This window comes from Gasterosteus aculeatus, chromosome 3, assembly GCF_964276395.1.
Source record: "Gasterosteus aculeatus chromosome 3, fGasAcu3.hap1.1, whole genome shotgun sequence".
NCBI lineage: Eukaryota > Metazoa > Chordata > Actinopteri > Perciformes > Gasterosteidae > Gasterosteus > Gasterosteus aculeatus.
The window spans coordinates 12,592,932-12,618,845 of NC_135690.1; the positions used below are offsets into that span (position 1 = coordinate 12,592,932).

The window sequence follows — 25,914 nt, forward strand, 5'->3', positions numbered from 1 at the left end:
AGTGATATTACTTATACAAGACTGTGCGGAAGAATTGTCAGACAAATGTTACAAAATGCAGATTTATTTAGCAGCGAGCAGAACTATAATCATGCAAAAGTCCGACTAGATAATAATATGTATAAATGTATATATATGAAGAAAAACGGAAAACTAGTCTTAACTTAATCCTGTTGAGTAAAATGCCCAAACGTCCGCCTGCACCGGAAGGCATCACAGTTCCGTTCCTCTAAAAACATCTGGCCAATCCCTACGCGGCTGCACCGTCACGTGACAGACCCGACTGGTAAATTACGATTGACTTGAAAGTTGCCGATTGTAGACTACTTTCCGATGTACAGTCACTCAAAGCGGGTAACCCTTCTTGGAGTTTTTTTTTTTTCCTAACTCAAATGCTCTTGCGTTTTCACTGTCTCTATTGAACAAAGTTTTGTTCGGAAATCGTCGCCATTATGTCAGAAAACTGCAGAGCAGGTGAGTTATAGTAGCGTTTTTAGCTTTGCCAGCGAAGCAGTTTATGACCCCGGTCGACAGCATCACTTTTTCACTGTAACGTTAGCGGGCCGGTCCGGAGTTTGCGCCGCTTAAACACAAAAGTTATCGTTATTTTTATTTATTTGAAAACTATTACATACCGTTAACTCACAATTAATTGTCATTGGTGTTTATTTTCATTAGTATCGCCTTCGTGTCGCAACGTATGGCTGTGCTTTTAATACGCCTTGACAGATAACGGTTAAGGTTATTTCACCAACAAGCTAGCCGGCTTTAACAGAAAAGACGTTGCGAATCGTTAACGTTATAACCATTAGGAGACGTTTGCTAACCTTAAAAGGGAAATCCTATTGGTGCACAAAAGTAACACGTATTAAAGACACTCCAAAGTCACTAAGCAATTTCTGTTAATTTCTGTAAACTCTAAACGTCACCCAACAGCTAACGTTAAGTATCTGCAACGAGTGTTTGAGTGTTGAAGAGATCTGAGGTTAAGTGAACACATTATTGTTCTCATCAGATTCTTATTTTTATGTTGAGTGACTATTCTTTGGATCGTCTTGTTAGTGCTTTGTGTGTACGTTAAGAGGTCTTTTAACAATCTAATAAAACCGTAGACTGTCTGGAAAGGAGACCCTCCGACACACGATGGCACACATCGTTCTCACCCATCATTCTCTTGTCTTTCAGCCATCCAAGGACCAGGGCAGCGGGTTAAGTTCAGGGGCTAGCTGGCCTGTTCCCCCTCTACCCCTCCTCCCCCCTCCCCTCTCCCTCCCACCTGTGGCAGCTGGACAGGTGGCTTATTGGGATGCTACGGAAGGGCAGTGCTGGTGGTGGTGGGACTAAGAATACCGGGGTTCTGCCACGACCTCTCTCCAAGCTCCACGCAGGGTCCCTGTCCGCTGGATCCACCAAGACCTGGGACGTGGGCCGTGGCCTCGAGGGCCCGAATCCTCTGAGCAGCATGGGGCTGACGCCGCACCCGGTGGGTGCGACCGGAATGGATCCGGACTACGTGATGCGTCTAGTGAACGACGTACGGGGGTTCGCTGATGTGCTGCTCAACCTCAAGGAGGCTTTTCAGCTTAAAGGTCAGTCCGGCTTCTGGAATTCTTACACACCTTTCATATACTTCCAATGACTCCTGGATTAAGGTAAACGGTTGAGAGAGCAATATCCTTAACTCGATAAGAGAAAGACATTTTCTACTTGAATAAGTTCTTTACTTATTCTGTGGAGAAATGTGTCTCCTTGTATAATTGCTGACTATTTCTCTACAAAAAGGAGCCAAGGAGACTATAGATAGCTGAAATTCTCCGCCAGCACATTCCATTGTAGATACACTGGGAATGTATTGACAAGAATTCTTGTCGTTTATTACTATCACAGTTCGGAAACTCACCGACCGCTTTTAAAGTAGTGTAGTGTTTCGCTCCATCCCCGTTTTGCTTTGATGCCCTTCAACTAGCACCCACAAAACCCCAGTTGTAATCGGGGCAGCGTGGAAGTGTGATAGATTAAACGTCTCAGGGAGGCTCCGTGTGTTTTTGCGATGTTGCAGATAGATAAGTGAAGCCCAAAGCTTGCTACCGGCTGAGTGTCGGTTTACAGTGTGATAACCCGTCATCGCCAACGTGCCGGAGCACTTGCAATGTTGTTGGCCTCTTAACAGCTACACAAACCCACACACTGCTACGCACTAGCACAGCAGACGCCAGCGCGGAGCGAAGGCTACTTACTTTCTGTGTGTTTTCCTCACTCGGCTTTGCTCTTGTTTGCAGACGCACTCAAAAACTCCGCCCACACACATATATGCTCACATATTACTATTTAGGCTCCAGAGAAGCATTTACTGATATCACTTTCACAAAAATATGCGATGTTAGGTCAAAAGATGAGGGATCCCAGAAGAGAACTGAATGAGTCGTTGTGAGTAGAACTCTGATGTGGCATTGTGTTGTCTGTGTTACTTCTGGTTGTATCACCGGTGGAGGTGTTTTCCTTCAGTGGAGTCCAAAACGAGAGACATGCGCTATTACTACAACTGCTACTGCAACTGCTACTACTCCCACTACGCTGCTAAAAGACACACGCTTTACACGCGGTTTCACACATGCTGCGGGGCTGGTGGTGGGAGAGCGTTGTTTAGCCATTCCTCGAGCTGGAGGAGTGTGGCCCCTGTGAGTCGACCGGGCTCGCGTCGTGCTGAGTGTTAGTCTGAGCCATCACAAAAACATTTGGGATATTTGCCTCCCCTTTAACAACCGCTCCTTTCGAGCAGGTGGGGATGAAATCATACCACGTGAGACAGAGTCCTTCCGCTATTTGGATTAGCGGTTTATTTTTCTTATGCTTTTCTTAGAGACACTGACACGCGCATCTTGTGTAAGATGCTGCTACTATGGTTTGCTGTCTGGTCAATAGTAAGAGTTGTTTTCATTACTCATTTGTAACCCACTGATGGTCACAGTTTAAATCATGGTCAAGTTAACAGTGCTAACTTTATATATACGGTGATCTGCAACAGGCAACCAAACCTGAAAAAGATACTGCTTTCCTAAAGCGAGTTGCTGTTACTTAAGGTTTTAACACAGACTTTTTAAAGCCTAAAAATTGATTCCAAAAATGACTGTTTTGCATTCATGTTTGCTTACATTTAGAGCCTCGTGTCACATTCTACCTACAGGTGATTTGAATCAGCTACATCTGACCCGATGTTTTTTGTGTGTTTATTCATACATCCATATTAGATTGGATTATTGATTTTACTGTTTTCATGTAAGACGTCACAACAGTCAAAGTCTATTTTCTATTGATTTTTAACAGGCAGTGTCTCTGTTTTGGTAAGAAAAACCTTGTATTTTCCATATTACTAACTTGACTAACTAAAAGGGTGGCATAAAAGTCCAGTTAAGTTATTTAAGCACATCAAATGGCATACATTTTGGATTTTCAAAAGCTGCATTTTACATGTCACCACCATAATGGTCTTACCTCTTCTAATGACCACATAGTAAAATACTAGAGAGGTAAAACATATTTCCTAAAGGAAGATAAGCAGCTGATCCCCACATGTGTTTGAAGAGAGCTGCAGCTATAAGGTGATTGGAGGAGGAGTGGAAGGGGGTAGCGTGGCACAGGTCAGATCTCGTGTTATTCTTTTCCTATTAGGAAAGGTCTGCCACTGGTGCGCGGTGTCAAAACAAAGCTTTTTATTTTTCCCTGAAAGCCATGAGCCTCTATGGATCTGGCTGTTTTGTTTCCTCGCAGTGTGTGTCTCAACGCTCCCCCCCCCGTACAAAGAATACACAGAGAGTTTAGCTTAGAAGATGCTTATGCTTCCTCTTCGGACTCCTGATAGGTTTTCTAGCGGGAGTCCCATGCACGCGGCATGTTTGTATGACTGATAACCACAGGGGAACTTCATAAGGGACCATAAGCTTGACTAGACCACCACGTTCACACCCACCACTTCTGGATGGCCCAGGGTCACATGGTGGGGTCCATTTGCACTTTTTTTTTCTTCTCATAACTGGGAGCTCAAGTCAGTTGCTTGCCAAAATTGTTGCCCAACGATAGTGGAGCTGTCAAAGAATGTGAGGCTGTAGGAGGTTTTCAATAGGGGACCCCTGTCCCTGTCCTCATGCGGCCCCAAGGTTAATCATGTCCACCAGGTCAAATTTATGTTTCTGCATCTGTCATGTGACTCCATGGCACCCAATATACTTTTCCCCTTCAGGCAAATCAACTTTATAGTACCAATACCTGTTTCGTCCACATGTAAATGTCGGGTTCTTAGAGTTGCCCAAATTCAGAATAACTATAAGAGGGCTGTGTGGCAGAATTAAAGGAAACACCACTGTGGATGGGCCCATTAATGTGGGAGTTTAGACAGAAGATCTGAGTAACTTCGTCTATATCATAGTTCTAATGTTGGAAGTCAAACGTTTTTTGTCTTCTTCCGCAACTGTCCTGTCTTTTATAGGACAGAATTGGGCGGCCTGCGCTGTTTTCAGCTCTCTCTTTACACATCACACGCCATTGATCACACTTAACATTTTTATTCGGTTGTTCCTCCGTTTGATTTAAATCATAAGATTTACAATAACGAAATGTTAACTGTTTATAGCAAACCGAAAGCAAAACCCAATCCTACAGTGCTGCAATCAGACCGCTCGGTGAATAACGTGGGATCAGCGTGTCAGCCAAACCTTTTTTCTTAATTTTGAATGACTCGATCACACACAGTATGATTGAATTATAAACGCGTATGGGCAGGAATAACAATAACAGCGGACTAGTATTTTGAACAGCATTGGGGGGGCCGACACGATTGAAAAAGAAAAGCAATGAAAAATATCCGAATGTTCATTTAAGTGTGTGTTGCCCTGCAGGAGACAGCTTGGTTAATGGTTTTAATCAAGTTGAGGGGAGAGGAGTCCTCTGCACAGAGGCGGGCCGCTGTCCCCCTCCCATCCCCCCACTCTCCTGCATACTCTGCATTCCTTTAGAACAAATGTTCACTTGTAGCTTTAGTGGCTTCAATAGTCGGCCGGTAGGTGTGAGGCAGATTGACTCTCCTAAAAATTATTCCGCTTACATTCGTCTTCATAAACACGACTCAGCAGAGGCAACACAGTCGTTGTTGCTATTTCTTTTTTTTAGAAATTGCCATGTTTTTGGATAAGTAGAAAATTTGATAGGATTGTTTTGTGGAATCCGAGTAAAATATCTCAAGGGAGCAGCGTCAGTCCTTGTAACAGATTAAAAACGGCTAAATCTTTCGGAGTATTGGGTCAATGGGGGCTATTGCAACCTGTTTGTGGCAGTCACGGAAAGTTGTTTTACAAAATACCCCTGTTAAGCAAGCTCAATTTCACATTCTTGTTTTGCTTTTATGTACGTGACCACACAAAATGTGCTGTTTTTCTTCCTTTTTTCTTTTATTTTTTTATATCGAGACCAAAAAGGTTTCGAATGTCTGTTGGACTTTTTTAGATGGTGTACAGGTTGGAAGTGGCTTTTGTTACAACAAGTCATTGGGACACTGCGTGAATTTTATTTACTTTTCTGGCCTGACTTGTTTCCACTTTCCAGCCTCAGGAGGGAAAAGAAAAAGGTGCTTCACACCAGGTTTACAGTTCCACTGAACAAACGGCTCAGTGCATAGCTGCGGAGCACGAGGGCCTCAGCTTATTTCCCGCGGATAAACGGAACATACAGTGTGATGCCATGTGAGGTATTACGTGTCTAACGTGCAGCTGGTGCAAAAGTCCTTGTTTCAAGAATGAAAACTGGCTTTTTTTCCCCTCAACTGTTGGTGTCATCTTGACACTCTGATAAGATCGGTCTGTTCTCCAGTTGAACAGCATTGTTCTGTGTCTCACAGAGGCAGCCTGTGTCCGTGCAGGGGTTGCAACTCTCTTTCTTTCTTTTTAAGGGGGGGGATTATTCATGGGACTTGTTCTTGCCTTCCGCTCAGAAAGAACGAGGGCAATTTCCAAAATGTAACTAGTTTTTAAAAAAAGCTGAAAATCCTGCGTACTTGCCACCGCCGCTCCCTTTAAAACAAAGGCAGCAACAGCTACCGCAAACACCTCCCCGGCTCACACAAGTGACCCTTTGCCAACTGAAGTGGACGCTTGCGGGTGGTGCCTTCAATTGAAAGGGAAGACAAATTCAAGCACATAATAGTTTAATGGCCCGCTGCTCTTTGGAGAAAGAAAGGGGAGATTTGTTGGGCTGTAACTTTCTGCTGTGATGCTGAAGGCGGCTTGGTTTGTGCTTCCTGGGGTGGGATTTACGGTTATGGGCTGTGGATGTTTGTGTTGGAGATTGGTCATGGCGAGAGGCTGGATTGGCCAGTGGAGCTTGCCGTTGGGGGGGGGGGTCACTGCTGGCGATTCCGGGCCGACCTGCTGATATTTACAGCGGTGGATAAGGCCCGAGCGGGGAGGAGGGAGGGAGGGGGGTATTTCTTTTTTAACATCGGCCAATGTTATGCTTGTCATGCTTCGAATTGAGAGACACAGAAACCCAATTAGGCCCTACCCGACAAATTCCTAGATCCTTAGTTTCACTTCCCAGAGATTCCCATGCTGTAGTAAGTGAAAGCATTCTTTCAGGTAGGTGGAGAAACATTGTACTACCAACTGCTCCCGGGGAAGCTTCCTGGCATGCACATGGGACCTCAGGGCGCTAGTGGAATATTGCCAACGATAACAGCCTGTTAGCGCCTTATACAATGGAAACAATAAGTTACACTAATTGATTAAATGCTAAAATAAACAATCCTGATCATTAGTTTTAGCTTCAATAACTGTTCTTATTGCGCGTGAATAAAATAAAAGCGCCTTTAAAGGAGATCAGTTACTTTCTTACTAGTCTCACACTGTAATCTTTAAACAGTAGTTAGTGTAAAGAAGCTGTTTTCCTTTTCTGCTTTGTCCCACCTCCCTTTGAACCCGATACCCTGTGACGGACAGTGTGTTGTTTCAAGGACTCGGTCTTCTCGTGCACCTGCTGTAGACATGTGATGTAATGAAGTGTCAAGGAGTCAGGCGGCCTGTGAAGGCCGGACCTCACAGAGTGCGGCGCGCTAACGGGCCGGGAGCAGGTAACTGTTTATGGAGTGCCCGCTGTTTACTGTCTGCGTGATGTCTGGGGCCCACTTGCTCTCCAAACAAGGCTTGGGGTAAGACACCGAGGAGCCCGGCAATGCTGTGTTTGTTCGGACAGGGGGGGGAGGAATTAGTGTTTGGAGATTGTTTCCTGACCACAATTCAACAACAATTCCACCTGTTTGTAACAGTAAGCTCTTAATATTTTTCTGGCCTTGTGCTCGGTGACTGAAGACTCTGTGGGACGGACATAAAGGGGCCAAATTTCCTTTTGTGGGCGTAGCACTCGGGCCGATGTCCGAGTCACCACAGAGACCCACCTGTCACTATCCTGGAATGAGGTAGACGGATACACATAAAAAGTAATTTGCTGGTGCGGCTGTGAATACCTCGGGTAATACCAGCGGGGGGGGGACGGGAGGGGTGTGAGGAGGAGGAGGAGGAGGAGGAGGAGGATGATGATGCTGCTGGTGGTGGTGGGGAATCGTGGCCTCCCTGGCCTTTCGGTAAAGCCCTGCAGCTGTTTCCCAGGCCGCCCAGCGCTGCCCGGGCTTGTTTCATGTCAAGTGGATCGCGTGTGACAGGCCAGTTGATTACCTGTGATTACCTGTTATCAGTGGGGGGGTGGGGGGCGCTGTAACCTCTGTCAGGCCACCTGAAGATTTGGATTAGATCGGCCATTTACCGCACCAGACACACAATGGGCTTCGCGAGACACAATGGGGAGGGACCCCCCCCCCCACACACACACACACAATACCAAACAACAATAAAAGCAAGGACATTCATTTCAAAGGGCAATTGTTCGAGCTTGTGACACCTCAAGTTCTATGTCTTAGGAATCAAAAAAATCACCTGTTACATTCGGAGTGGTGTGTCCCTTTTGGGGAATCAAAATGATTGTTTTTATTAAAAGAAATTTACTCATTGTTGTTTCAGTGAGAGTTAGTTACAGGTCAATCGACCATATTGCCACTTAATTAGCCAGTTAAGTGTCAAACATTTGTCTGTTCTACTGTATTTCTGTGTCGTAAACGCAATCGCAAACGTGCTTTGAATTCCTAAAAGCGAACAAGGTCGGGATGTTGCAGAGAGCTGGGACACCGGCTCATCCCACCACTGTAAGAAAGACGAGGCAGCCTTGAGCCGCGTTGACGTAGTGGAAAGGGGGGGGGGTTAGTCCTCCTTTAAACAATATGGCCCGACTCAACAATGGCAACAAACGACACAATTGGCCGCAAATTTCTAGTGGGCTTTTTGATGCCATTGTTGGAACAAACCACCCACCACTTTTTTTTTTTTTTTACCAGCTCTCTGGGCTCTGAGCATGGATCCCCCATACTATTAAAAGGGCAACAATGGTGATCAGTATGAGCTGTCACACAAAACTGACCCTGTTTTGACAACTTTATTCCTCTTTCTGATTGTTAAATTAAAGTCCTTTTGTTTTGGGGGTGAGGAATTATCATTGATCTAATTAGTAGCCTAATTGCGGTGCTAAATGTGGATGTTTTGTCCTATGCACACTCTTTGACTAAAAGGTAACCATAATATGAAAAACAATTAATTATATTTTTGGGCATCGCAATGCTATAGTTCTTTTGAGCTGTTGCCACATTCGATGAGATAGATAATGTTTTCAACAGCTCAATTAGCTGCTCTCGTTCGTATGATGGACACGCTCTCGGTTTGTTTTGACTGAGCACAGTGGATCCTTCTAACAGCTGCACTTGGATGACAGTAAACAAAGAATACAGCCGTTACCAATACATGAAAAATTCCCTCACCGGCTTCAGTTACGCTGTCTTTGTTGCCACAACATCACAGCTATTTATGTTCCTCACACTTCCAAGCCCGTCGCTTCTCTGAAGAACAAAGTAGTCTAATTGAACCCTTCCCCTTCTTAAAGGAAGGGGAAATGGGGGAACCTATGCAACATAACTGCTGTGATTCAATAGCAGCACCAGCAGCAACGCTCTAATAAGGGGACATTCTCAAGTGTGGACCTTGTTAGGACCGGCTCTCATATGCTGATTGAGGAACAACCCGTGTCTTTGATAAGAAAATCTTCAAACGCTGAGCTAACCTGAAATACCTCAATGACCACAACTATGGGATAAAGGTTAAAAGGAAGGGGAGGGTACTTAATAAAGGCCCATTGTCATTGTCAGTAGGGAGGGGTACCCTGAAGTGTGTGTGTGTGTGTGTGTGTGTGTGTGTGTGTGTGTGTGTGTGTGTGTGTGTGTGTGTGTGTGTGTGTGTGTGTGTGTGTGTGTGTGTGTGTGTGTGTGTGTGTGGCAGGTTCAGGGACCTCTTGCCCTGGGGGCTTGGAGCGAGTTAGCCCCCCTCCCCACACTCTACAGGACACTTTGGCGCTAATCTTGGGGGCTAGTGGGGGAGATTAGTTGGCTTCTAATCAGCATGGTTGGCTCTGGTTTTTGTCTTGTGTCCTCATCATTTCGTCCCTATTTTGAAGAATCTTCAAGTCTTCTTCGGGTTATGTTCCCTAAGGAAACGTGATTGTCAAAATCTTTTCTTGCAGAGTACCGTATGTATATTATTTTCTGTCTTTCCTGCTGTTCCCTTGAAATCGTGTCACAGATGGCAAGAGCTCTTGTCTCAGATGGGGATTGTGAAGAGAGAGAGAGCTTTTGAGGAAGGGAGGAGTAAAATAGGCACTAGTTTTTTTTATATATATATATATATATATATATATATATATAATTACACACACACACACACAGCCTCATTTTCACACCCTCTGTAATTCCTTTAAACGTTCCAATAAATTCGTTCTCTCATCTCATGGTACCGCCTGGGGGGGGGGGGGGGGGGGGGGGGGGACGGTCTTGATGAAAAACAGACCACTTCCAGACGTTGTTCCTGCTACTTCCAAAACAGTGAGTTAGACATGAACTCATCAAGTGTCTGGTGCCAACCTGCAGAGGCTCTGCTGATTGGCCGGCATCAGATTGGGACAAAGACCATCTTCCTCCCCTGATTTCATGGGGCCTTTATTTTCATGCACGCACTTAATTGCCAGTGTGTAAGACACACATTGCAACACAGTTGCACCTTTTCTAAGCAGAATGAAAATAACTGAATTGATCTAAAAGCACACCGTACACTATGTTCCTCCTCAAGTGTCGTCTTCAGAACCCTCAGTGGTAACGTAGAAAAATGCAATATCTTCGTCAGCCTCTTTTTTTTTTCTCCATACTTTCCCCTGGTTGCCGCAGACAGAAACAGCATGCTTGCATAAAAGCTCCCATGTGTGGCACTCCATTAGCCTCTAAAAGGTTATTTCTTCATCCTACGTTGGTACCAGGGCCTTTTTTATTGTTTTATACATAAAGTTAGGCTGAGACGCCACAGTTAAACGTATTCGGCAGTAAAAGGGAGTTAATGAAGATCACATTTAGCTGTAACTCGTGACTCCACCTCTACTTCTACTCAAGGAGGTTGAAAGACACCGTGGCTTTCGCATTCATACACTTTGTGGCTTTTATGTTAACGGGGATGTTTCTCTGAAGTACACGTTTAACAGGCGACCCCCCCTCCCCCCCCCCCCCTCACAAGCACAACACCACAAAAAAAACGTATTTATCAACCCCACCTGTGTGAGAATGCAATAACTGACTACACAGTGGGGCCTGCATAGACGAAGGCCTTTTCCGTTGTACGTGGTGTCACTGTCTTCCTGGAGGAAGCAGAAAAGACGTTTCATCACAGTAATCTTATGCCGCAACACCTGAATGAGTCACCATCTCTCAACAACAACCGTCTTCCACTTTATGTCTGGAGTCCCAAACGTGCACACAGACTGCACAGGCGCACGGTATCAGTTGGCCTGAGGGAAACTGGGTTCAATAAAAAATGCCATGTAAGTTTCAGGATTGCAAAAAGTGTGGCTCGTACAAAAGGAATGCGAGGAATGAATTTAATTCCTGCTAACCTGTGACTCATAATGTAGTGTGATAGATGAAGATGTGTGATTGCAAATCGTGCACGGTAGTTGTGTTTAAGATCCAATGGCGATTTTGTTTCGTCGCGGCGTCAACGTGACTTTACCTGACGACCTGCATGCTTGCCTCTTCTCTCCTTTTCCTCCAGAGAACCTGGAAAGTCTTCAGGTGCTGGTGCAGGAACGTTTGGCAGAGTTACTCCGGGTCCTCAAGGCCATCATCGGCCAACACCAGACCCTCAACTCCGCGGACATCCTGGGAGCAGCCGGCACGGTCATTGCCAAGGTGAAAGGTCAGTAAATACTCACCGCACACAGTACAATGCTTACATATCTGAGCAGGAATGGCCCTTCTTGCAGACTAGATTTGGGAAATGCCCAGTAAGCAATGCTCTGTCGTTCGGTTCCTGGTCAGAGTTGGCTTGGAGGTTTGTTTCTGAAAGGTCATTGCATTAGGAATTATTACTCTTTCAGCAGTCGATCTCTATCCGGTTCCCTTCATGAATACAACAGAATCTCAACCCACAAAGTCTGGTTAGAAATGTGATCCTCTGCAAGCCAATCAAACTTGCACACCGGAATCTCTACGGCCGTAATTTGCATTCCATATCTCAGCGGCCGCGGAGGCTCCCGGCGGGCTGCTCGCCGCTCAAGCACATCTCCGTCTTCATTCTTTTCCAAGTTTCATAAGGTGTGTGCCAGCTTACCTATGCTATCTGAATATCTCGAGTAGTGACCTACTCGTCAGGAATGCTTAGGAATGTCTGACTTTGTGGTCGGCTGAGTAGTACTTTGACAATGTTTACAATGCACATAGCAAACAGAGGAGATGTCACAGCGCAGCACGTCTGCTGCTCAGTGTGCCATTGTTCCTATTTCCACGGGAAAGCCCTGTCTCATCGAGTTGACAAGTTGAAATTTGGAAAATGTGCCTGTCCACAAGGGGGGGGGCTCACATCAACGCACATCCCGGCTGGACTGTCCCTAATGGCCAGCAGGTAACACAATATCGCCGCAGACAGCGAGCCAGAGGAGGACTCAAAAGGAGAGGCCCGAAAGAGGAATGAATCCACGAGACATCGGAGATGAGGACTCAAGGGTTGGGATGATAACAGGCCTCGTGCGCCCCAGTGTCTTTAAAGTGTGTCGTCTCTTCGCCCATGTTGCTCTTTGATGCTCGTGACACCTGGGGCGATTGGAACTGCGGGAATTTACTGGAAAGAAAACCAACCTCCCTCCCCAAGCAAATAGTTGTCTAACCAGTTTCAAATGGCATTTATACATCAGTCATTTTGTGTTTACTACTGGTAGCTGAACTTACCTGCCGACATGGAAAATGTAGGTATATTAAATATGACTAATAATATCAACAGGGATTCGGGTAAAGCGCTAGAGCTGGTGTTGGCAAGTAAAACGGATTGTAAATTGTCTTCTGTAATACTCATTTTATTTTGCTAGACCTACATTTGATAAGATCACATTTGAACACACCATGTAAACATTGCAATCATTTTCTTCCCATGTTTGGAGCGTCAGATAACGACTGTCAGCTCTGGTATGAGCAGGACTGTAGTAGGGAGAGAGCCCTGGTCCATCCATGCAGCACGCATGGGAGTGTCTTATGAAATAATTGTTTTATGTTTTTGATATATTAGATGTCCCTTCTGCACCCGTCTGACACTTCTGCATGTTATTACAATTATTATTATTGATTTTTAGTTTTCTTTTATGTTTTAGTGTTAAGCTCAGCACATAATTTAAGGAATGTCAAAGTTAGTAGATAGTAGTAAAATAAGAATTTTAGCTAATGATTGCGGTTACGCACTTACGACTCAACCGTGTGAAAACAATGGCTCCTGCACTTGAATGATGCAGTTTCCATATTTCAATTGTGACAGGGGAGGTGGGGGGGCTCTGGAATCATTGTTTTGAGACCCACAGGATGTCCTGAGGAAGAAAGAAGTCAGCGCAGAGCTGTACGCTAGCATTCATGGCCAGGGAGGTGCACGACAGGGAGGCTTTTGCCTCTCTGTCTCCCCTCTCTTCGTGTCCTCAGAAGTTTCTCTGGATTGCGGGTTTTCCTCCTCATCGCAGCATGCCAAATTTGCTCTGATGAAGAGAAAATGGAGGCAGAAAAACCGACTGGAAAAGGGAACTTTGTGTAGCTTATTATTTCTGGTACCGGTTACAAGACAACGGCAGCCTGTGACGGGGGAAAAGGTAAGCGTCGTGACAGTAGTGTTCAGTAAGTCACAGAACTCAAGCTGTGTGAGTGTTTCCTGTTGCGGGCAGACAGGAAGTACTCTGCTTGGTTGGATTTTACTGGGTCTCTGCAAACGTATTCTTGCTGAGCAAACTGCTCCGTTATGGCGAAAGGTCTGTGCAGACATTATCGAAGATTTCTGCGACTTTGATGGCCTGGTTCTATGCTAAGTGGACGTTTCCAATACCGCCTTATCCGTGCATTATCAACGTGGAAGCCTGCTTATGGGATCCTAACACACTGCAAACAAAGAGGGAGACTTTTGAATCGTTTCTGAATGTTCCTTGAACAACCATCCTTAAAGATCCTCAAATGCATCCAGAAGAAGACCTTTTCTCATTGGATGGGAGGACACAGAGGGAGCATGTCATTGCCCGTAGACTATTTCTGCACTAATGGTTGTCGGTTCTTAAGCTGTTTTCATAGTCGTCTTTACAACCCTTGACCCTGTGTAACCACACCCTGAGTAAACCTTTTGTCTGTCGTCGAGGAGAATGTCAACACCTATTTGAGACAACTTCAGCCCTGTATAATAAAATCATTTAACACTGGCTTCTGTTACTGCTTATTATAGAAAAAGTAGCAATGCTCTGATGCCAATCGCATGAAGTAACTGCATTTAAATGGTTTTGATCTATTGTCCCTGTGTATTCTTTAATTGTTAGGACCTCATCACTTGGCCTCACCGCCGCTCATGTGTGAATATAGTTGTTGAATGATCGAGTATGCGTGTGTGTTTTATTCCTCTCCACAGCTGTCAACTTCAAGGAAGAGAACCAAGAATACACAAAAGCTATATTTGGCGAGATACACGCATCCATCGACAATTTGGCATTCACGTTCGGCAATGTGTGAGTACAATGCTTGTATAGCTCTGCTGTCACCAGCCAATCTTCAATCTTTAGTTCCTTCCCAAGTCCTCTGTATATAGATCTTTTGAATTGTAAATCTGCTTTTTGTTTCTTAATGGAAGCCATCTCCTAAAGCGCAGATAGTTTTTACATCTACATTTACACATCTTCCCCTCAGAGTTTCTGACTTCCTTATGGGAGATGTGGACAGTGGCTCAGGGTTGGGGATCCCCCAGACCAGGAGAAGCAGGGTGAGATGCAGGTTTTCTTTCCCAGCTTTGGGGCCAGTTATCTTGCTTCTTCTTCTTTTCATTAGTTTTTCAAAAAGGTGCATTTAAAGCAGCAATTTTACCTCTCCTCCATTTAAAAAAGCCTCTAAGACATGCTTTTGGTACTTAATTGGGGTGTTGAAAATCCTGCTGCTTCTGATGTCTGACTTTGATTGCACGTCTGCTATTGCGTCCTTATAATCTGAAATGTCCTTTTCACAGTCTTTTGACAATATCTGCGTGGATCCTGAGGGATACGCTTCAGAGAAAAATGACCTTGTGGGTAAGTGTTATTCACATTCTCTTAATTACTTCTGAGCGACGTGGGTGTGAAATAAATGGATCACAAAGTGTAATGGCTATTAATGGCTCCGTTTTTAAAAAGCGATGTAATGGTCAGTTCGTAGCTCCCTCCCCCCCCCCCCACCCCTCCGGGGTGTCCGAGAGTGTCAGCTTGCGATTTGGCCGAGTGGTTAAGGCGCTGGACTCTTGAATGCCTGAGGTGGACCCACCCTAAGCCGCTGCTTCCACCCCTGTTATTTCTGCTGCTTTTTTCATACTAGCTGCTCGTTTTCCCCTCTCTGGCCACATATCTGACATTCCTTGCCTGTTTCGGAGTAGTTCCGTGTGGGATGGGAAACACATGGGGTTTGTGTTAAATCAGATGGCGAGCGGCCGAGAGAGATGCGCATCACAGGGGGACCACTAAGGGAACATTATGCCGTCGGACTATTTGAAAAGATGCCCGGCACTTTCATATCCTCCTACGCTGTGCACTTTTAACCTGGACGTGTTTTTCCATTTACCTCCCACACATGTCTGTTGGAATAGTAGATCTGAGACACATAAATCCAACGCTTTGCGATATTGTCGGCGCCAGGTGTTTTGATTTAGTTTGACTTGAGATGCGTCTCTCCTCTGCTCACTCTCCAGGCCCGGCGGTGTCGCTCACGCGGGAGGAAGAAGTCGACCTGACCCTCCTGAAGAATGACAGCGGTGTGGAGTCGGCTCTTCTCTATGCCAAAGCCTGGTCCAAATATATCAAAGACCTTCTGGCCTGGATGGAGAAGCGGCTGGCCATGGGTGAGACACTGACAGTGTGCTGGGTTTATTGCATTAGGGCGTTATCCGAGATAATATGGAGGAGAATGTTATTGATCGCTTCTTAACGGAAGGAAATGCACCCTATTCTGTGTTGCAGTGCACTTTTGAAAAAGAAATAGATATTATGTAAATTCTATTTGCCCTGGACGACTGAAGCAACATTTTGCAAATGGACCGCTGCGTCACTTTAAGTCTTTTTACTGCTAATTGAGGTTAGGGTCCAGAAGCGGCAGAACACTTTTAAGGTACTTAACAGTCATTTATTCGTAGCAATGTGGTCGTCAATCAGACACCTCGGCTCAGCCGGTCGGAAATAAAGGCTTTACTCCATTTATATCAGGAGGTAACTTTGTTGAAACTGCAGAGATGGTGTTCCAAGAAACATTTAACTGCTATGCTCAGGGATATGAAAGTTATTACAGAAAACTGAACAACAGCTGTCTGTCTGTTTGATATGCCTTGCTTCTACCATGCATGCGTACTCCCAATATTACCCTAGTCTATGTATGCACACGCTTAGGCTGACCGTATCAACCAACTAGTTTGCTTAACAGCTTATACTTTGTATAGTTTGGGATCCCAAAGGTCTTGATAATATACTGTATATTAATTGATAATCTATATCTATTGTTTGCCTTACTGTTCATAGTAACATCCACTCAGCCCCCCCTGTTCATTATATTCAAGCAAGGTATATTTAAAATACTGCAATGTAATGTAAGCATAAAGAGTTTCACCAGGGAAATTTTAGAAAAGCATTACATAAGTACACTGAAAACACATATACTTTAATTATTCTCTAAACATACTTTTAGATCATTAGTTGAGCGCGATTACAGTCATAAATAATTCCTTTTGGGTTTTTCAAATTTCTTCTCTTTCAGATATTGAGTATGCCAAAAGCTATGCAAAAATGGCTGATTCTGCTAAGCAGCTGGCTAGCCAACAGGTAACACAAGAGCCGTTAACTATCTATATGTATAATTATTATTATAGAAGTGTTACCTCCTTTCTTTGTTCACATAAACATTCTTATGAAACCATTTTCCCAATGTTAATTTCTTTATATCTGTTCTCCAAGGTATATATGCCATTCAGCGAAGTCTACATTTCTACATTCAAGAACGACATTGAATCCAATCAGCTGCTAATTCAAACCGCAATGGCTCTGCAGACGAATAAATTCATACAGGTAAGAAGAATGAGGCGACTGTGGCCCACACAGCAGACACGTTGCCTTGGGTGGGATCGCCTCAGTGTAACTGTTGACCTTTTCCTCTCCTCTCAGCCTCTTCTGGCCCGTAAAAGTGAGCTCGACAAGTTGAGAAAAGACCTCAAGGAGCAGTGGCAGAGGGAACAAAAAAAAATGGTATGTAATGCACACTAGTAGATGCACGCTTTGAGGATTATATCATTGCAGCTTGTTACTTCCCATCCGAGATTTAGTACGCGTGTGGTTATATTGACGATAACGGAGCACGCGATGTCCCATTTTGATCACATGGGCCTCTGTGTTTAATCTGTGTGGTTTTGGCAGCAAGAGGCAGATGCAACCGTGCGCAAGGCGCGAGTACTGAAGGGCCAGAGGAGAGAGGAGTACCAGAAAGCCCGTTCATCCACCAACCGCTCCCAGGAGGAGCAGTCGAATACTGCTAACAAACAGCTGGAGAAGAAGAGGAAGCTGGAGGAGGACGCCCTGCAGAAGGTGGCCATGGGAGAAGATATGGGGAAATAAATGAATGAATTGGCATATCTTAACATTACTTAATAGGGGCGGTCTGCCACGCAAAGACAATTCATATCAACATGTTTTTCTGTCTATGCGGCGGTGCGCTACTCGGGAATTCCCGCACACCCGTCGCACTTGGTCTTTTTATCTATACTTCATCCACATCCTCATGCTACTCTCGTCTTTCATTGGTGTGATCAGGCGGAAGAAGCCCGGGACCAGTACCAAAGCTGTATGGCTGACGCAGGCGTCAGGAGAATGGATCTGGCCAACGCCAAGAGCACCATCCTCACACAAATCCGAGAGATGGTCTTCCAGTGTGACCTCACACTAAAAGCTGTGAGTTCACAGGGCATAATATCAGCGTTTAGCAATAAGAAATGTTGTTCTTATATGGAAATCTCATAACTATAATACAAGATTGATAGTAAACAGCTTCAATTAAACACAACCATCTTTCAATTGAATTAGGACTAAACACCTACAGCACTACTAAATTAATGTTACTATTTTGCTACGGGTAGATAAATGTTTATGATGATTTTTTTTCGTGGTTTGCATATTTCTAGGTGAATACATTGAGCAAAATGAAAAAAATCAAATACTTTGTGTACCTTTTTTAATACCTGGCCAAAAAAGCTAAATCCCATGCTTGTAAATGGTTTGTTGACACGATATAAAGCTAATTTCATTTAAAATGATTTAAGTTAAAGTTAAGTTAAACAGTAGACTTTCTACGGGGGTTCTATGGGAAGTTCATATGATCAAAAAAAGGCTAATTCGGGCCGGTACCCTAACATGCTACTTGTGCTACATGCTGTGCTTCATGTGTTTCACAACCTTTTCACAAAAATGTATTCTAGATTGCTAGAATTTTTTAGATAAAATAGAAGGTCTGTAAAAAAAATGTGTACCTATGAGTTCAAGGCATGAAAAACATTCATTCCGAACCAACCCAGTTGTCGTGTCATCCATTTGAATCAACTTTAAGTGATGTGTCATTCCCCAGGTGACAGTGAACTGGTTTCAGATGCAGCAGGTGCAGAGCACCTCGTTCCCCACCCACTACCAGGCCCTCAGCGAGAGTACCAAGTTGTACGAACCGGGAGAATGTTACGCTGAGTTCGTCCGGAATCTGCCAAGAAATCTGCCTAAAGAACGTGTGCACTTAGACTCGACCTCCTCTGACAATACCAGGTACCAAGTACTGTTTATACAAACATGTTTTATTTATAAAAGTCTGCTTGCTACAATTCTTTACTACATGTAGTTGAAACCATACAGGGCAGGGTGCTGCACGTAAAAGCAGTCAATGTTAAATGAGCCCAGCTGAGGCCACATTTGCATTATTTGAGTGTTATAATGAATTCCAAATTCATTTGGAAATGGTTCATACTCCTGGTTCTCGTTCCAGCAAAGCTATCAGTGAGTCAGAGTCAGGAAACCAGAGAGAGAAAGAGAGAATCAAGGAGAGACGGAATGCGTGTTGAATTTGTTTGTTTCCTCAGGAAATATCTGTGGCGTAGGCTGAATGCAGCAGGGGAGATTGTGAGCGTGAGAGTTTGGCTCTGGGTTTGATCTGTCGCTAAGACTCTACTTAGATTGCGAAAGCCCCCTTCACACACACACACACATTACCAGTAATAAAATAAGCAAAGTTTCACTGTTTTTAATGGTAAGATAATTATGTGGCTGTTGTAGCTCTACAAGGTACAATGAAGTCTAAACCAAGTGTTGACACTGATTGAAAAACACTTTGTGGCTAACGATGTAAATGTAGTTTGCACTGTGAAGCCCCTGGCGTGTGCGTTTGACTTACCAGAATGCGTTTCAGCGGCCTGAGTTCAGTTTCTGTTCCTAATCCTCTCTTTCCTACTTAGTCACAGCTAAAGCCCAACTTCCCTTACTGAAATTCTTTGAAATGTCTCATAACAAATAAAGTGGGCTTTGTTGGGTCTCCAGAGCTGTGAGCCTGTAATGGACAAATCTACACCCGGATACATGTTTTTTTTCCAATTGAATGAATTTGCTATTTAATACAGCAGAGCTCATACATGTGTGTTGTGAGGAAGTCGTTTCATTTTCCTAAGTACATCCTTTCCTATTCATTACAAGTTCTCAGTTCCTGGGGATAGAAATTGTTGAGTTACTGGACAATAATCGTGTCAAATTCCCTCAGAGAACATGTGTCTGTGTGGATTAATAATACAGGATAATGTCAATCCTTACCAATCGTAACCTTAAATGGAAATTACTTCATTTCCCCAGGTTTGTGTTCAACAAAAGGTCTGTGGGCAGCACCCATTCCTCCCACGGCAACTTGTCTCAGGCATCCATCGCCTCCTGTGACGTGTTGAGCGGCGACGAAGCGGACAGTCCCGTCCACCGGCCTGCAAAGATCAGCGAGCGGATGTCCAACAGCAGCACGGACATACAAGGTGCTCGCTCCGCCGTTAAAGATTCTTGTGTGAACTCAAAGGGTGGCACGTCAAACAATGATGGCTTTTGTATTTAAAAGTCGTATAAATAACAGCAAACTTTAGATATCTTCGTTGGTGTGCGTGCTCTCGTCTCCACAGAAGCTGCCTGAGCAAATATTTATCTGTGTGACTCCCGCCCCCACATGCCATTATTCATGCTACCTAAGATGTTCTGCAAGAAACTCCCACTACTACAATACAAAGAGTCACATGCTGCCTACTCGTCATGAGTCCAGAATTTTGGTGTGACCACATGTGTGTGTGAAAATAACTGAAACTAGTGCCAAGAATATCTGTAAACGGGAAGCTGCCATTCAGCCGTCTTTCGTAGTTTTTATTCTGCTTTGTGTGTGACTGGTTGTCTGTATGTGTTCACGCAGCGGTAAGAAGCCAGACCACTCTGGCAACCTGGGCCTCAAGCAGTCAGGGCAGCCAGGGCGGCATGTGCAGCGACTCGGAGAGTGCCGGAGGCAGCAGCGAGTCCAGGTCCATGGACTCCCCCACTGCCAGTCCAGGTAAGAGGATTTCAGTTGAAATTGATAGACTATGAGAAAAACACAAATACAAGTATTTCTTCTTTATTAGTAACTTCCTATTAGTGACTTTACTTCCTTATTAGTACACTAGTGTCACGCACTACTCATCCGTGAGTGCAGTTCCCTTTGTGACTGAAATGACTTTCAGCCCTGTGAGCTGAAGCTTTGAAACTGTGACATTTTCAACACACAATGTACTACATACTGTATGTCGAGCACTACTGTCTGTTCATGGCTACATATACATAAACAAATATGTGCGCAGGTGTCTTTAAGCGACGGTTGCCGAGGACTCCCTCCACTGGGACCATGTCTTCCGCTGATGACTTGGATGAGAGAGAGCCGCCTTCGGACAATGGTATCGCTTGTGTGTGTGTGTGTGTGTGTGTGTGGTGTCTTCATGAACGTGTTGTATATGTCCCCTTCCCTTCAAGCACTTAATTAATAAATTAAAATGAATCTTGTGTATTGACATTTGAGTGCTGGATAATAAGATCGCACAACTATTTATCTCTCTGTATTTTAAAGAGCAGAATATGACCTTCATATGTCGAGATTTAATATTTTATGAAGTGTGTTTTTATGTTCAATTTTTCCCCCCGCTTTGAACCAACAGGAAGGCAGCATGAAGTCAACTGTTTTTTCTAAGTTCCCTCATCAGCTGCTCTGATTTTCAGGTCTGGCAGAGATGGTGACAGAGACGGCCAGTTCTCCAGGTCCCTTCCGGAATGCTCAGATGTCCAAAGCCGCTCAAACCCATAAGCTGAGGAAACTACGCGCCCCGTCCAAGTGCAGAGAGTGTGACAGTTTGGTGGTTTTCCATGGAGCCGAGTGTGAGGAGGTACAGTGCAAATATTCTTTCTTAAGCGGGAACGTTGGCAATTTCCAACCAGCTTTGTAAACGCGGCTATGCAAATGAATAACGTTCAACCTCCCTGCGCGCTGCCGTAGCCCGGAGTGCACGTACCACCCTAATTGCTACCATACAAAGCCCATTGGGCTTTAGAATTTATAATGGCGTTGTGTGTTTGTTTACAGAGTAGATTAGCGGGACGGGAGGCTTTTTCATGATGCGCTGTCGTGTATAGTAGAAATAATGAATGTATTGTGTTCCCAGTTGACTGCCGTCTTGTTTTTCTCCTGAACCAAAACAAAAAGAGACAAACAGATTTTGAATGTTTTGTTTGTAAAAGAAAAAAAAAGAATCGGCTACTTGCCATTTCTTTATTTAACTGTGTCTGTTTTGTTGCCAGTGTTCCCTGGCCTGCCACAAGAAGTGTCTAGAGACGCTTGCTATCCAGTGTGGCCATAAAAAGCTGCAAGGCAGACTACAGCTGTTTGGGATCGACTTTGCCCAAGCATCAAAGAACAGCCTGGATGGCGTCCCTTTCATCATCAAGAAGTGCACGTCTGAGATTGAGAGTCGAGCCCTCAACATCAAGGTGACCTTTATTTAAGGTTCATGTTGCACCTGGGGTTGTAGTACTTATTAGGCCGTACACTTTAGAGAATTCATTTGAAAAAACATGGTTTGGTTTACTTCTTTGATGCGCCGTGATGTTTTGTTATAGTAAAACTGTACCAATCCGAGTGCCATTTTTTGTCTCCTCGCAGGGGATTTATCGTCTGAATGGGGCTAAATCGCGTGTCGAGAAGCTTTGCCAGGCGTTTGAAAATGGGAAGGACTTGGTCGAGCTGTCGGACCTTTCACCCCATGACATCAGCAACGTCCTCAAACTCTACCTGAGACAGGTGGGTGATACATTCTCACTGAAAGGGAGAGTATTTTATGTTGATGTGACAACGGCTCGGTTTTCTAGTATATTCGTCCTAATTGTAAAATGGCTGGTTGAAACAAAGAAGCCTTGAATGCTTTACGTTTGGGGCACAGTTGGTAAGCTTGTGGCTTTCATTCCATTTATTTTGTACCTTTTTAAATGAACATTTTATTCAGTAAAATGCCCTTTTGTGTACAGTTACCAGAGCCGTTGATCCTGTATCGATACTACAACGACATCATCGGCTTGGCCAAAGAGTGCTCGAGAGTGATTGTTGAGGAAGCTGACAAACCCCCGAGCGCCCCGCCGGGGGAGAAGGGGGAGGCGAGCATGCAGCTCAACAGGGTCATTTTCAAGATCAGAGACCTTCTCCGCCAGCTGCCTACAGCCAATTACAGGACTCTGCGTTTCCTAATTGCGCACCTACACAGGTAAGGGCTGTAAACCAGCACCCAGAGCTAGTCCATAATATTACTGACTGCAAAAAAACAACAACGTCCTCATGAGAGGGGAAACAGAGACTTCCCTATAACACAGAGGAAGTGGCACAAAGAACATACAACTCATGCTATTCATAGTCACACCAACACCAATATTTATTTCATTTATTTCGCTTAGCCCTTTTATCTATAATCTCATGATTTTTTAGCGTATTTGCTGTTTTTAATTGCATTGACCCTGAAGCTTGTTCAGTGAAACCTGTACTCCCATCTCATTAATAAAACTCATGCTCACTCTTTACTACCGCAGAGTGACGGAGCAGGCCGAGGAGAACAAGATGACTGCGAGTAACCTGGGCATTATCTTTGGCCCCACGCTGGTCAAGCCGCGACAGGCAGACGCTGAGGTGTCCCTTTCGTCCCTGGTCGACTACCCCTACCAGGCCCTGATGGTGGAGTTTCTGGTGCGACACTTTCAGACAGTCTTTGACGTCTCACTTTTGTGCAGCTCTGATAACACCGTCACTGGCCAGGCGTCGCCCAGACTCACCCCCTTGGAGAAGCTGCAGCGGCTCAGCAGACACTCCGCCTCCCTCACGGACTTCAAAGAGGTGGGGAGGGATTTGAGGGTGTGAAAATGCTGCTCTCACGTCGTACCGTTGGAATGTTTTAATAAACCGTAATCCAAATGTTTTGTGTCCTTCCAGAGTGCCAAAGTGTTCAAAAGATACTCCTCAGTAATCCCGTCCTCGCACATCATGGATGAGGTCCCGGAGGTGCAGCCGGCAACCAACCCATCAGAGGTCTCTGCCCCGGACAGGCTCAACGGGAAGCAGTCACCAAGCGAAGGAGACGTCCAGAGGTCGACCTTAGTGTTTGGTCGCCCCAGCACCACCGTTCCCTCCACCACCGCTGTGCCGCCCAAGGTCCAGTTACGCACCCAGCGCACCAGGAACGTGTCTCGACCGATCAGCATGCCGCTCGAACGCCTGCCCAACCGCGCCCAGATCAGCGAGAGGAATCAGCGCAACGGTGCCACCAAAGATGAGGCGAGCTCCGCTGAGCGGGACCCGGTCTCTGAAACCATCCAAGAGATACCAGAGCCGGAAAAGGCTCGTCAAAGTGGCTCGTCAAGGGTCAGCACCTACTACATCACCCCTTTCTATGACACACAGACAGTGCAGAGGAAGACGTGGGACAGGAAGTACAAGCACTATGATGTTACACCCAGGACTGCTAAGATTGTGGCCAACCTGCCGTCGGCCACCTCTGGAGTACAACCCGTAAAGGCGACGGTGCCGGTCCCGGTGGCCGCTGCCGCCGTGCCCCCCACCACGTGTGGTGCGAGCACGGTTTTCTCCATCAACCCCTACGCGGCGTCGGTCAAGCCTGGCTGGACTTCTAAAAGGGAAGACGACGCGGACAATTCGGTCGGTAAGTCGAGCAGCTCACCGAACCAAATGTTAACGCTCAGGGCGCCGCGGACTCTGCAGCCTCCCCCTGGGACTTTCTATAAGCCCCCCGTGCCCATTAACCACAGAGCCAGGACGCTTCCAAACTGGACTACAGCCGTTACCACCACCACCACCTCCACCTCATCGCTCGCCCCCACCCACTCCACCCAGGTGGTCACCCTGTCCTCTGCCCCATCAAGCCCAACACCGACACAGGACCCCACTGGCAGCGTCATGGACGCAGGGGTCTCGACCTTCGCCACCCTTTCTCCCCCGCAGTCCCCTCCCCCCAGCAGCCCCGACGACCTCAGCCCCACCGAGACCAAACCCGTCTACCAAAGACTGCGACCTCGGCAGATGCAAGAGCCGGAGCGCAGAGAGGCCCATTTCGTCTGACGCCAAAAACCATATTATATCTGTAAATAGTAATGTATCTGTGCCATAATGTATACAATGGAAAACATGTTTTTGTTCATACAAACTGAGAGCGGGAGAAATTTTGGCCTGCGAAATGAAACCATAAAAGTGTTACAAGTACTAATATATTGTATTTTACATGTTCAAGTCAAAATGACCACAGTGGTCGGTCTACAAAGCAATCAAAGCAAACGCATGTGGAAGTGTAAAGCAAACATAAAAAACAAACAAATTGATATATTTCTGTAAAGAATGGTCCTGCCAATCATTTTTGTTGTTTTAATTGAACCTATAAGTTCATGTTCAATGTTTGATTTGTTGATTTCATATACAAAATTATATTGAATCACACAATGCACTTAACACAGGTTCAATTTCTAATGTTGCCTTAAATGTTCAAATTTGCTTAATTTTGTATTTTATTTGGAGGTATTTTTAACATGACATTTTCAACTTGAAAGAGTTAAACAGCTTTTTTAATTGGTCCCTTGTTGCCTGTGATTGGTACATCTTTCCTCCGTATCTAAACCGTATGTATCTGTTTACCTTTTTTATACTCATTCATACACACTGCATGTTCGTCAGTTGTTTTGTCTCATCGCGTTATTGCGACTATACAGAAGAAAAATGACAAGCAACAGTTATTGCTGCAAATTAAAACTGTAGTTCCAACTTTTAAATCGGTTAATTGAGTTTTTATTTCATATTTCCATTCAGTGCCTTTGTAGAAGAAGAATTGCATATGTTTATTTACTTTTTGTGTCCCATTTTAAATTGCTGCCTTCTGTGTATTTCAAAAACTCATGCAATTTAATGTCTCTGCATGAGGGGAATCTGAGAACCTCGCTAGGGCTGCAAGTTCTATTTATTAGTTTGTGAATCATCGATTCGTGACACAAAATGGCCACTTAATCCATTTTGAGTTTCCTAGAGTCAAAGCAGACAAAATAAAGAAAATCATCATATTTAAGAATCCTAAAAAACTAATTTTTCATAGAAAAGTCAAATTGGGTTATTTGCCAACAAGTCAACTATTCGTTTCATTCGTTTTCGTCATGTTTGATCAGTGTGTTCTATACAACACTTTTTGTATTTCTGATGCCACGCAGGTTGTAACACACAAAGTAAACCTGTGTCATCTTGTGTATTCCCGCCATGTATCCAGTCAGAATAATATAATTTAATGTACTTGGAATGTTTGTGAAGCTTGCTGTGTCTGTGTCTTTTTGCAAACCCGTATAACAGCAGGTAAGTAGCTTCTAATTCTCCAAACCTGATTACCTTTGTCACCCGTTCAGCCTCGTCGAGGTGCGAGTCATTGCAGACACCAGCGACAGCTTCCCGTACTCGTCTGAGACAAGGTCAAAACACCGATTTGACCCCAAAGAAACTGTGACCCCCCCTCTCACCACTAGTCTTTCTCGCCAACATTATCATTTCTTTTCCCTCTCCCAAACAGATCCCCCTAATTCTGCCTCAAAATGGTCGACTGTTGTCTCTTTTTTGTTTTT

The 25,914-nt window shown here is 44.8% G+C and overlaps 1 protein-coding gene across 2 annotated transcripts; it reads left to right on the top strand.

The window, feature by feature from the left end:
- The first annotated feature begins 203 nt into the window (after positions 1-203).
- On the top strand, positions 204-25,083 carry LOC120815981 (rho GTPase-activating protein 29). 2 transcript variants are annotated; one of them, XM_040171132.2, is made up of 22 exons: positions 204-474; positions 1,186-1,589; positions 11,232-11,375; positions 14,100-14,196; positions 14,375-14,447; positions 14,688-14,748; positions 15,399-15,548; positions 16,454-16,518; positions 16,651-16,761; positions 16,858-16,938; positions 17,107-17,274; positions 17,500-17,637; positions 18,308-18,495; positions 19,567-19,736; positions 20,159-20,293; positions 20,580-20,672; positions 20,992-21,155; positions 21,568-21,756; positions 21,929-22,066; positions 22,291-22,523; positions 22,843-23,143; positions 23,240-25,083. In XM_040171132.2, exons 2-22 carry the CDS (start codon positions 1,307-1,309, stop codon positions 24,380-24,382), a joined length of 4,125 nt encoding a protein of 1,374 aa, XP_040027066.2. In that variant the 5' UTR covers positions 204-474; positions 1,186-1,306; the 3' UTR covers positions 24,383-25,083. The 2 variants fall into 2 exon arrangements, with proteins under 2 accessions (XP_040027066.2, XP_040027067.2); XM_040171133.2 differs by lacking the exons at positions 204-474; positions 1,186-1,589; positions 11,232-11,375 and adding an exon at positions 13,069-13,302.
- Positions 25,084-25,914: the final 831 nt, after the last annotated feature.